At 37.1% G+C, this 13337-nt stretch overlaps 1 protein-coding gene and 1 pseudogene across 2 annotated transcripts in view; one reads left to right on the plus strand and one right to left on the minus strand.

Moving 5' to 3' along the window:
• On the plus strand, positions 1 to 11784 carry LOC104609314 (glucan endo-1,6-beta-glucosidase exg1-like; annotated as a pseudogene). Its single transcript, XR_016076498.1, has 9 exons — positions 1 to 1472; positions 1605 to 1724; positions 6652 to 6843; positions 7663 to 7821; positions 9212 to 9381; positions 9483 to 9638; positions 10634 to 10986; positions 11125 to 11297; positions 11652 to 11784. The product of XR_016076498.1 is annotated as a glucan endo-1,6-beta-glucosidase exg1-like (transcript).
• LOC104604158 (uncharacterized) overlaps positions 11689 to 13337 on the minus strand; it is a 20568-nt gene continuing 18919 nt past the window's right edge. The window contains exon 8 of the mRNA XM_010268419.3: positions 11689 to 13182. Within this exon, the coding sequence (XP_010266721.1) occupies positions 12034 to 13182 (1149 nt within the window). The 3' untranslated portion in view covers positions 11689 to 12033. The remainder of the gene's footprint in view (positions 13183 to 13337) is intronic.

Raw genomic sequence — 13337 nt, forward strand, 5'->3', positions numbered from 1 at the left:
CATCAAAGAATGTTTTGGTGGGACAGTTTCATAGAGGCAAAGGGAAAAAAAAAGAATTGACGATATTAAGTGGAATACAATCTGTAAAACCAAACTCAATAGGGACCTGGGATTTTGAGATGCTCGTCTATTTAATTTGGCTTTTCTTGTCAATTTCTTGGATGTCAAGCTCCCTTCCTCTGCTTCTTGTTAAAATGCTTCAAATTCACCAATTAATTGAATAGTTGATCAAGGGAAACCACACCTGGAAGTTGATACATTTTAGCTGAATGGGTGGACTTTAAAAATCTCTCCACTTGCCTGAGCTTGACAATTGACAAAGAAAAGCTCACGCCTCAAGACCCACGGCCTCCAACTACGAAGAATCGGTTTGCAAATTGAGAGGGCTTTTCAGTTTTCACGCTTGATGCTTTTTGGCTTTATGAGATGAGATGGGGCTAACCCAATAAACCTTTAAGCAACATTTGGTAAAAAGTCCAGAGGCTCGAATTTAAGCGTGATAAATGGCTTTCCGTATAAGCTTTGGAAGTTGCATCTCAGAACCAGAAGCAAAAAGTTAAGTCCTCCCAACCAGGCCCAAAGTAAGCAACAAACTTGGTAATAGATGGTGTCATGGTGGAACTGGGACCCCTCTTCTAGTTCTTATTCCCTTCCGCCATTTTAAGAGCTCAATTTTTACGTCGTCACTTTTGGGTTGTCTATTTTTTTTAACCAGTAAGGCGGTAACCAACCAAATGCTAATCCCTGGAAATCCATATCCATAGACAGACTTTATTTAATTTTAATTTAAATAGATGCAGTGCATTGTTTTTAACCTCACGTTCACTTGGGAGGAAAGGAAAGGCTATTCTCTTTGGGCGAATGCTGGAAATTTTATTGAACGTGGATTGTGAACTCTGTGAAGTTTGAACAAAGATTCTAATCCAAGTATCCAACAGTTTTCAACTTGGAAGGACAACCTGAGCTAAAAACAAATTTTATGTAACATGCCCAGCATATTGTTCCTTTCTTCTCTAAGTTCTTTGATTTAATATTTTTTGCCACCTTTTTGTTGTTTTACACAGATGATATAACGAATTAAGAAGAATATCATAACAAAGGCAAACTGAAGCTTTATACTTATTTAGAAGGTTCTGCTTGGAATTAATTGAGTGATAAGGAAAGAATACTGACATTCTCCAACATAGGCTTTTGGGCGTTTAATTTATCTTCTTAATGGGCTTCTCTTGTTGCGTAATTGGTTGCATCTTCTTCTTGGTGTAGCGGTTGTTTGTGTTCGTGAATCCATCATTTTTTTTTTCATGGAAATTGTTTTCTGCAACTGGGTACCTGTGTTTCTATTCTGTTGCTTGCTTCGGGTTTCTAGTGCACACTCTGGTAAGGTTAGAGGAGTGAACTTGGGCGGGTGGCTGGTGGTGGAAGGATGGATTAAACCTTCTCTGTTTGACGGCATTCCAAATGGAGATATGCTTGTAAATTGCCCTGCATTATCTTTTTTAAATTTATTTCTAAAATTCTCCTCTTTTCATGTTTCGGTTTTTATCCTTCTGTTTTTTTTTTCATAATTTAAGGCAGCTGATACAATTTTGGGGACTGAAATGTAGGACGGAACGCAGGTGCAGTTCAAATCAATGGCTCTGCAGAAATACGTGAGTGCAGAAAATGGGGGAGGTCTGGGTGTAACTGTAGACAGAGACGTTCCTTCTGCATGGGAAACCTTCAGAGTAAGAAATCTGACCACATTGCGTGTGCATGCCGCGTAACATTTTTTTTATCAGTATGTATGTTGTGTAGCAATCTCTTGGTTGTTTATTTCTTTAGGGCACCTAAAATTTCTCCTCTATTGGATTAAAAAATCTTCTTTATCACTTGAATGAAGGTCTGTTTATTTTCATGGCAGAGAACGATAGATGTTTAACATACCTGTGCGCCTACGGCCTTCCCTCCCCATCTTCATTCTCGTCACCAAGTACATAATTTAAGTATGAAGTTAATTCTCCATGGCCTTTTCTTTTGTCAAATCAAGTCTTTGGCATCAAGGCATTTCAGTGAAGGCACTAGTTGAGGGAGGTGAAAAGTGCATCTGTTCTAAGCATATCAATTTGCAATTTATGCAGATGAGAACTAAATTTGTTAGTCTGATATGTAAACTTACACTGGAAAGATGGTTGTTTGCATAAAGATACATTTCTAGTGGTGGTGGTGAGAAATTTGCGTGCTTGCATGGTAATGTAAGAATTCTGGCATTAAAGCTGTATGGTAACAGGTGATGATTATTCGGGTTTAGATGGATCCTTCTGGGGCTGTGATTTTTTCTCACACTTAGAAAAATTGAGGATTTCAGAATGCTAAGTAGGTGAGACTGTTTAGTGGTACCAAAGTCTGTGTTTACATCTGCCTTTACCCACTAATACATTACTAAACCTCTTCTATTAGGGAAAACAAGAAAAGATGTTTCCAAGAGGATGCTGCACTGGATATGTTGATCCCAATGAGGGATAGAAGGTTACTAAAAGTTGAAAGCTGTCACCTGAAGCCAATTCTATGTGCCCAAATTCCGGTCTAGGTTAATGAAAAAAAAGAGGCAAGTTAGTGCATCCATTTTGGGATTATAACATCAGACTTGGATATTACTCATGTTAACTTGTAACCAACTCATTACACCAAAAAAATGAGTCTTGGTTTGATATTTTTATACAGCTGAGACAAGTTAAATGAAGTCAATCATGTGGTTTTGGGTTTAGAACCATTGGACATGGGTAATTTTGGCCTGAGAAGTAAAAGAAGTATTTACTAATTGAACAATCATATTTCAATTTGACACATGCAATGATATGATTTTGGCTTAGTGTTGACTTTTATGTCATATTCAATATTCTGCTTCTTCTAACTTTGCCAAGAATTTAGACCTTCAAACAAGGAAGGAATGCCTGGATAAAGTATTGGATTTTCATCATGTATTTGAACTTTGAAGTATACATATAGTAAGAACAATACAAAAGAAATATGTTGCCACTTTCTTTAGGTTTAATTGTACATAATACAATAAACACTATATGAATAGAAACTAACCATAAAACAGTAAATGCTGCTGAAGAACATTTCAGTCTCAAGTTGGATTCTAACATAGATTTTGGCAAGAAAATATAACTAATTGTTGTTCAAATTATGCAATTCCTTTTCTTTGTCCTTTTTATTTTTGTTTTTCACATTCTAAATCATTCATTATGAGTACACAAACATGATAAGCCAAATACTATTCTTGAAGCATAGTCCCTCCATACCACCTGTAGTCTTGAGCCAGAGCAAAATCATCATTGGTGATCATAGTGCTGCTATTCCATATAGTTTCAGTGTTGACCCTAGGAAATCATGCTATGATATTAGCGCATATACTTAAATACTTCGTTTTTATTAATCATATACTTAAATACTAAGGCTACTATTCCATCAGCGTTTCTTATTATGTCCATTAGTGGATATTTGTCAAACTTGTTGATTTAGATATTGTCCTCATGGTTGTGCATGCAGATATCATTGTTCATCTTTATGTCTATAAAGTAGATTTTTTGATAGTAATGTCATCATCATCATCATCATCATCATCATCATCCAAGCCTTATCCCTACTATATGGGGTTGGCAGATTTTTTTGATATTAATATATGAAACATAAATTCATCTAAAGGTCAATTGAACAGCTTTTACTAATGTTGGTCCAATGTCTCAATCCCAGAATGATTTCACTGTTGCTTGGTTCATGCAAGGATAATAGGCATTTTCCTCTTTGTCAAATTCATCTCTTTTTTTTGTTATCATAATAATCTGTCTTATGAGGGTGGGCCTTGGCACAACGATTTGGTTGCTCTGTTGCGGCCTGGGTGACAAGGGTTCAAATCTTGGAAACAACCTCTCTGTATGTGCAGGGGTAAGGCTGCATACATCTGTCCCACCCCAGACCCTGCTGCATTGGCGAGAGCCTCATTCACTGAGCTACTGGGCTGCCCATAATAATCTGTCTTATCCTGCTTAAATGGCATTGACATGAAGCTTATTTGTCCAAATTTCTTCTGTTAAAGAATGAGTTGACAAATCTTATGTAACAACCTGGATCCTTCATTTATTTCCTTTTTTTTATCTTTTAAGAATTCAACTTGCAGCAACTGATTCCTTTGTTCTGGTTTGTTCAATAACCTTATAACCCTTGCCTGGTTCCTTTGTAGCCTTCAACTTGCTCCATCATTCACTACTTTCCTTATTTATTAATGCTTCTTGGAGCTTATCAAGTTTCCTTGAATAAACTAAGTTATAAATTTACCCTTCACTAAATGCCATCCAATCATCTGAGCGTCCAAAGAGCAAGTGTGGCACAAAATGCAAATGTTGAGATGAATGAGTGAGAAAACTAAAAGGACAGGATCAGAAATTAACTCATTCAAGGAACCCAGGAGTGATCTGTAGACTAAGATGGTTTGGTCATGTATAGAGAAGACCATCTACAGCACCGGTAGGAAGAAGTGATCTGTTTCATGTTGAATGGGATACAAGAGCTAGGGCTGACATAGGTTCAAGTAGTAAGAAATGATTTAAGGTTTCATAACTATATCTCATCCCATATAGTTGGGACAAGGCTTGGATGATGATGATTTGTTCCTTGATTGCTCAACATCTAATCCATAAAACCTGGGGGGTATTATAGCTATACTATTAAACTGTCTTCATCTTTTGATTTTTAATGATACACCTATCATGAATGATGACCTTCCAAAAGATATTTTCTCTAGGTCCTAATTAATGACCCTTCCACTTCTTAACCATGTCAATGACAATGCATGATGTCATCGATTCTTGACAAACAAGATTCAAGAAGACATACCGAAGTCTTTTAGCCATTGAACAATATAGGAGCAGATGAATGCCTGTCTTTTCTTCTTGATAATGAACACATGGGGGGATAATTAAGACTTTATCCACTCTAAAGAAATTCAGAAGTGTTTTTTTCCCCAGTCAATTCCCAAACAAAGGAATTCACTCTAGGAGGCACATTTGAGAACCAAAGGATTCTCCTAGAGAAGTATTAGCTTCAGGTTTGGTAGTGATGGAATGGGAAGAGGATTTGGCAGAAAGATACTGGATGGTTTAGGATGCCACACTTGTTTTTCAATGAAAGGGGAGAGGTAAAACCCTGATTACTTTTATGGTTTCAAGTATCATATTTCATTCCCCCTCGGAAATGGAGAAATATTATCAATGAGGGAAGATATTGGGATATTGGAAAATGTCAGAGATGTTTGAATCATGCCCTCAAATTTGCAGTTCCATTCGCTGTTTGTAGTTTCTGGAAGCATATTTCTTTTAAAGATACCAGCAGTGAAGTTCAAAATTTGTTGTTTGCAAAAGGTTCGTGGTTTTCTATGTGAGCTTTTGGTGATTTAATCTTGTTGGTTTAGAACATTTTGGACTAACATGCATGCTCCTTCATAATTGGTTGTATGCATTATATGAATATTTAAGCTTTCCATAATAGTATGGAAACTCTAACGTGTCTAAATTAAATAGGAGAACATCTAGTCTATTCCAAATAATTGCAAAGTTAAATGGTTTATGGTGCTGCTAGAAGCCTAACACATGATAAATGCGCCATTTCTTCACAATAGAGAACTAATGCAAACTAAAGAACTAAAGATTTGGCATGAAAACCTGGGGGGCGCGGGGAGGGGGAGGAAAAACAAGAATATCACAATGAACTATTCCAGAATTGGATGGTTCTACCAACCTTTTTTAGTCCAAATAGGTTTGCAGCCAGTCTTAGTATCAGTCCTGTTAATTCTAACACTTAAAATTGACAGTGTATTTGCAACATTTTCTTTTTTAGTCCATGAAGCATGAACATGACTCTTCTCTTCTTAGAAAGTATCTTTTGTTGATTGACTAAAAAAATGCATTTTCTTTTGCTATTTGTTTATAGAAACATAAAACAATTTTAACCAGGTATTGATGTGGATCAATGTTGTTGCACTTGGACCAAACACAAAACTGTTTTGATCACTGGGTCACTGGTTCAAATGATGTGACCATCTGGTTTGACTATTCTACTTGCTCAAATACAATCATGCATAAAAGAAAAATTGAAAAATGGGAAATAATAACAGATTAACTCCTTAAAACTATTTTACATAAAAATGAGCTTAAATACAATAAATATTATAAGTTATAATATATATTAAAGCATATATGGTATATCTGAGAAGCATTATTTCAAGCTGCATTTGGGCGAGGGAATTGTTTGACAGAGGTCTAACATACCGGCATGTATTCCAAGAGGCAAACCAGGCGGCAGATTGGCTGGCTCATGAGGCTCAAGTTTCTTCTTCGGATTCCTTAGCTTTTAATTTACCTTCTCTGCCTCCTCTGCTGCTTATCTGTTTTGCTGACTTTTGGGGATGCACTACCCCCTGTTGTGTGTAGTGCACTTCTGCTTGATCATGTTGACATTTCTAATAAACAGGCAACATAGAAACCGTTTTGGCTGCTAGTCCCAGTTCTAATGGTCTGACTTCCTGGTCCAGTTTGATTCTGACAACATTGATGTGGATATCTAGAAGTTATTTCTTTCCTATATTATTTGTCCTGACAATTTCTTTTATTGCAGTTATGGAGAGTATCCGACACAGGATTTCATTTGCGATCTGTTGGTGGTCAGTTTCTAACATGTAATAGTGAAGGGGACTCTGTATTGGCAACATCTGCAGTAACTTCTGCAAGAGAAACATTTTACATTGAAAGGAACAGTGACAACAATAATAGTGTTCACATTAGACATTCAAGTGGGAACTATGTCCAGGTGTGATTTGCTTAGCCATTTAAACTTACATTTCATAGGGGTTCCATAGAATTGCACATGGCCATGGGGCGCATGCAGTGTGGTGGTGTGATTGGAATCCATCAGTCATCTGTGGGTCCTGAAGTCCTGATAAGATGCCAAACTCTAATTGGAAGTACTAGATTTACGTGCATAACCTTTATGCACAGTTGCACAAATCCCACCTTCATGGTGGAATCTGCATGGTGTCCTGCCATGGGGCAGTTGCAAATGCAGTGTGATGGTGTGGCTGGAGTCCATCAGTCATTCATGGGTCCTTTAGTCCTGCTAAGATGCCAAACCCTAATTGGAAATGCTAGATTTATGCACACATCCCACATTCATGGCAGAATCTGCATGGCGCCCCCAATATGGACCCCTCTAAGTAGATCCCACTAAGATGGTAGTTTTTCTTTATAAAGGTTAGGTTGCAAGGCCTCTGCACCCAAATCCTAATTTAATGAGTTCAACTATCCAACATTTCAGATGGCAGAACAGGTTTAACAAAGTAGTCCCAAATAATGAGGTTTTGACGATGTTGGTGAACCTTTTGAACTTTCTTCCGGATTATTTGTGATAGTTATTATTGTTGTAGATTGGGTCAACTTATTGTTGTAGATCTCATTTGTTGGGTGGACTTAAGGATGAGTCAACCACCTGTAGGTGTATTGCTTTACAACTATGAAATTGTTAGACCTTACCTAAGCCACCAGAGAGGTGCCTTGGTTTCTACAACTTTTGAATTACCACTTTATTTAATTTTTAAATGATAAATGTGTCACCTTATACTTCAATTTTTAGGCTACATTAGCAAATCAACTTGCAGCTGACTATCCAGGGGAGCCAGGATGGGGTAATAACATGGCCACATTTGAAATGATCATTGTAGCCAATAACTTGCATGGAGATTACCAGCTTGCTAATGGGTATGGACATGAAAAAGCCAAAGATGTTCTCAAGGTAACCATACATCCCCTTATTTTATTTATTTATTTATTTATTTTTTGGTACCAATCGTGATTGATAAATCTGAACTATATAAATGCATTTTCTCTGAAATTGCAGCATTCCTGACATTGCTACTTAAATCTAGTTATAAATGTTATGTATAGGTAATGTTTTTGGGCTCAGACATTTTTTATCACATATCTTCAAGTAAAGAAAATGGTTAACAATTGAATGTTAATCTTATTTCAATATTATTGTTCTTCCATAGCAAGAGAATACTTATAGGAAAAATGCGCTTAAGCTGTTATGGGTAAAATAATCAGCCTTTGGACCTCCGCACTTGGGGGGTTTTTGGTTGAATTTTTGCAGCTTCTGTAATGACCAGAAAAACATCATTATCATGTCCCTAAATGGTGTATAGTTGTATATATTGTTCTTCGAAAACCATTGTGATTTTGTATAGGGGGCTTGAGCCTTTCATTTAGTCATTTATGTTAATATAGTACCTTCGTTGTCAAGGCGACGCCTAGGCGACAAGGCGCCCTTGGAGGCTCACCTCGCCCAGTTGCCAAGAAGTTTTGTATACTGTCTTATAAAATACTTTTATATTGTTATTTTTTTATATTATAATTATAAAATAGACATTATTAAACAAAAATATTCATTTTTTGTGTTTATAAACTAATTTCCTTTTATGATTTTCTTATTTGTTAGGGTTTAATCAACACAAACATTGCTAACTGCTGTATTGAACCCTCAAAGACTTCAAAATCTGAACCAATAAGGGAAGAACTTAAAATTTTGTCTAATCAACACATTTCTTCTTCCACATCTTCTTGTTCTTCTTCCACCTTTTCTTTTCTTCTCTTCCTATAACAAAAATTGGGGTTCAGCCCATAGCCCCATATATTTTTCTAATTTTCTTTTCTTTCTTCTTTTTCTTCTCATAACTATGTCGATTTTCTAGACTTAAACTTGAAATTTATAATTTTCTTATGGAAATTATGGATTTTTATTAAGGAAAGATGGTTATGGAACCTAGGGAACTACCCTAGGATATGTGGTTTTCACTTAAAAAATCCATTTCTTATAGGCAACAAGGCACCCCCCCTGTCGCCTAGCCTTGCCTTGGTGCCTTTAAAACTATGTATAATACTATTAATCTTTACCTATCAAAGAGAAGCTGTTAGTGATCCATACTTTTTTTTTCTCTACATCTTCTATGGTTGTTTCAGAAAAATATTTCTGCATTGATGAGCATCATTCAATAAACTTTGTAAAGATTAACTGTTTAGTGATGGGTTGACATGGTTGTTTCTGACTGTCAGATTGTATTAGGTTGACATAAAAAAGTCCGATTCTTCTGCCATTTCATTTTTTTCATGTGTTTTTGTGACTGCAGAGGCATAGAAACAGTTTTGTCACACCAGAAGATTTTAGATTTCTGTCCAGACATGGGATAAATACTGTGAGGATTCCTGTTGGCTGGTGGATTGCTCTGGATCCTAATCCACCTGCCCCTTTTATTGGAGGAACCTTGGCGGCTCTTGATAATGCATTCTCATGGGCACAGTAGGTCTTGCTTTTACCTTTTCTTGTATAGTTTAATCTTTGAATTCATGCTCCAATTTTTTGGGAATTGGTTGACCCAGATTCACAAATCTGTGATGCAGGGTCTATAATATAAAGTGCATAATTGACCTTCATGCAGCTCCTGGGTCCCAAAATGGGATGGAGCATAGTGCCAGTAGAGATGGCTCAACATACTGGCCTACATCTCCAGGATACATCTCACAAAGCCTGGATGTCATAGATTTTCTGGCTTCTAGGTACTCCAGGCTTGTACAAAACCTTTGTGTGAAATTCACTTTCATATTGCAAGAAAATTAGTTTTTTGTGTACTCCATTTATGATGGTTTTGTCATGGATTGGTCAATCAATTTGATCACATAAAAGTTTCCTAGCCTAAAAACCCGCCAAACAGGATGGTTGTATTCACAATGTAAATGCTCTTCTTTATGGTGTATGTTAATTGGAAACAGAAGAATAACTTGTTTGTGGATGCTCAGAATCATTTTAGTAAAGCTGAACTCTTATCTAGTTTCAATTCAAAATGTGCCCTATGTGCATACCAACTTGCATTTGTATGTACCAGTTAGTAGATGACCCACTAGCATAGACCTTGAGATATGTAGAGAAGTGTGGAAATTCTATCCAAATGTTGGTACTGTCTTAAAATCTGAATGCTGCTTCCACATTGATATCACTGGTTCTGTGTTTGTCTTCATTTACCTCTCTCTCGCTCTCTTTCTCTCTCTCTCTCTCTCTCTCTCTCTCTCACACACACACACACACACGCATGCACACACATCCACATCCATCCACCTATCACTGTCAGTGTCAGTGGCAGTCATTATTCCGTGAATTTCCACATTAATGAAACCAGTTTTGGACGTCCCTGTACTTTTTTTCATAGTCTGTAGCTTCCTACTTTTGTATACATCTTTCATCATTTTCTGAGTAATGACTTGACCCATATCAGAACCTAAAAAGGAAAGAATATATTTTTCATAATAATTTTTAAAGAGAAGTTCACAGAGAAAAGTTGGATTGTAGGGAAACTGTGGGCTTGTTCCATTAAGAAGGAAAAGAATCTATTAATGTGTTTAGTTGTTCCATACTCATCCAAGCAAAGCTCTACGTTGTCTTTTTAAATGAACCGGCTCTCTGTTGCTTCAAAAGCTAATCTACTTTATTTACTACCTCGTATTGTATCTTATTTTATAAAACTCAGGCTTATGTGACTTGTTTCACTTCTTTGCAGGTATGCCAAATATCCTGCCTTGTTGGGCATTGAGTTTTTGAATGAACCGTCTGCCTCTACTGTTCCACTGGATCTCTTAGTTTCGTACTATTCAAAGGATTACCAAATTGTACGGAAGTATTCATCCACAGCTTATGTAATAATTTGCCAGAGAATTGGCAATGCAGATCCATTTGAGCTTTATCAAACCAATATTAGCTTTTCACACATCGTGGTGGATTTGCACTACTACAACCTCTTTGACACTTTTTTCGTTAATATGAGTGCTGTTGATAACATCCAGTTCATATACAAGAGCAGGCAAGCACAACTACAGGCCCTAGACAGTGCAAATGGTTCACTTGTCTTTATTGGTAAGACAAGATATAGATCTAAGTCCTCTCAAAGAAGCCTCACTTTTAATATGATATCATATGAATTTCCCCAATTCGTAGGTTGTCTTCAAGTTTTGAAATATAGTTGTCATGATGTGTAAACTGGATTGGATTCAGGGGAATGGGTGAACGAGTGGAATGTAACAGCCAGCTGGATTATCAAGACTTTGGGAGGACTCAGTTAAAGGTTTATAATAAAGCCTCCTTTGGATGGGCATATTGGACCCTCAAGAACGACAGGAAGCATTGGAATTTTGAATGGAATATCAAGAATAACTATCTCCATTTAGGTAAGTGTAAGTGTCTAGCCTAGTAGTATCTGTTCTCTAACAAGGATGAAAAGAGGAAAGGAGAAGAAGCTCACCTATTAGGTGTCCTATGCTTTTTCTTTCCTTATATCCAGTGATGGCCTCAGCTCTCTTGAGTTTTGGGAGGGGTAGACTGGATACTGACCTAACCTTTGGCATTTTTTTTGGCACAAACTGGCTGCTCTCAGACTTGATCCTTCATTCTCATGCTTGTCAACCCAAAATTTTACCATTATTTCATTTTCTTTATCTATTTTACTCCATTTATTTTATCACCATGCCTTTCTTATATTAGGTCTATTTGCCATGTATGAACATATAAATTATTTCATGCAGGTGCTTCATCAAAGAAAAAAGTATCAAACAGTTTTGAGTTACTCGCAATGGCATGTGCTTCTTTTTATTTGTGCCACATATTGTGAATTGTGACATGTGACAAAAGAGTTGCCTCATCAACATAGAATAAAAGAGATTATCTGTGACTCTGTTTCTTCCCAATAGCTCATCATATAGGAAAAATAATTTTGAAAATTGTAAGTTATTCAACTAATCTCTAGGAGCAGAGTATCCATAAAAATGTTAACTACCATCTGAGTTTTGAGGGTCATGTTAACTTTCATTCTTGATATATGTACACAAGAAAGATCTAGTTCGGGATTTGATTCCATGATTTTGTCCAGTGCAAATATTCTTCTGTTATCAGTTTGTTGTCATTCATCTAAAGCCATTCTTTGAAAACTATAATGTAAGCTTTCTTCACCACCTGGCCAAGGGAGAAATATCCAAGAAAAAGGACAATCAGGAATCCAAAGAATGATAATGGCAGGTTTGTCAGTCCCATGATTTTTCCAATTGGGGTGAATGGAATTGCAATCCCAACAGCAGAAATCACAATGCTGGAACAGATCACAGGCCATGATGCTACTTCTTGGATGAATGGAATTTTCTCAGTACGGATCAAGTGGATAATGAGAGTCTGCATGAGGAGACCCTCAACAAACCAAGCAGAGTGAAAGAAACTTCTTTTTGAGGAACTAGAGGCATCATAATAGAAACAAAGGAACAAAAGGTTGGCAGCATCACAAACAGAACACACAGGTCCATTCCACAACATGAATATCGGTAAACCTTTAGGTGACCATCTTTGGGGGAGCTTCACATACTCTTCTTCCATCTTGTCCCATGGGATTGCAATCTGACCCACACTGTATAAAAAGTTCTGTGTAAGGAGCTGCCTGGGTGCTAATGGCTCAAATGGTAGTAAGACAGTTGCAATAAGAAGTGATATAACACTGCCTACATTGGCGATTGCTGACATTTTTATGTACTTCATGGTGTTCCCATAAGTGACTCGGCCCCGCTCAACACCTGCAACAAGGACATTGAGGTCTTTCTCTAGTAGGATGATGTCAGCAAAATCCTTTGCTACAGATGCTGCTGAGTCAACTGATATTCCAACATCTGCAGCATCTAATGCTAGGGAGTCATTTATTCCATCTCCCAAGAACCCGACAATGTGTTTCCCAGCTGTCTGCAACGACTGGACTACACGGAGCTTCTGTGTTGGGGTGAGGCGGGCCAAAACTGTTGCTCTTTTAACTGTGTCATGGAAGGTGTCTTGGTCAAGGACCTCAAGATCAGGTCCAGTTATCACATGGGTGGTTCTGATGCCAACCTCTTTGCAGACCTTAATTGCTAGGGAGAGCGAGTCACCAGTCAATACCTTTGCCTTTACTCCCTTCTCAGCCAGCTGCCATAGAGCTTGCTTTGCTGAATCCTTTGGTGGATCAAAAAATGTTAGAAGGCCAAGGAATACCATGTCTGCTTCAACTTTCTCATTGTTCATTACATGGAAGCCATTACATTCCTGAAATATTGAAGTAAGTTAATAACATGAATAAGCATCAATTAAGTCCTTGTTTCGGTAAGAAGTTGAAAACATTTACTTAACATTCATAGATTTAGAAGCAGATTTTTCAAACAAGGAATTGAGTTGTTTCAATGGAATACTTTTACACATAT

Source organism: Nelumbo nucifera, chromosome 5 (genome assembly GCF_055504915.1).
Source record: "Nelumbo nucifera cultivar China Antique chromosome 5, China Antique-T2T, whole genome shotgun sequence".
Classification (NCBI taxonomy): Eukaryota; Viridiplantae; Streptophyta; class Magnoliopsida; order Proteales; family Nelumbonaceae; genus Nelumbo; species Nelumbo nucifera.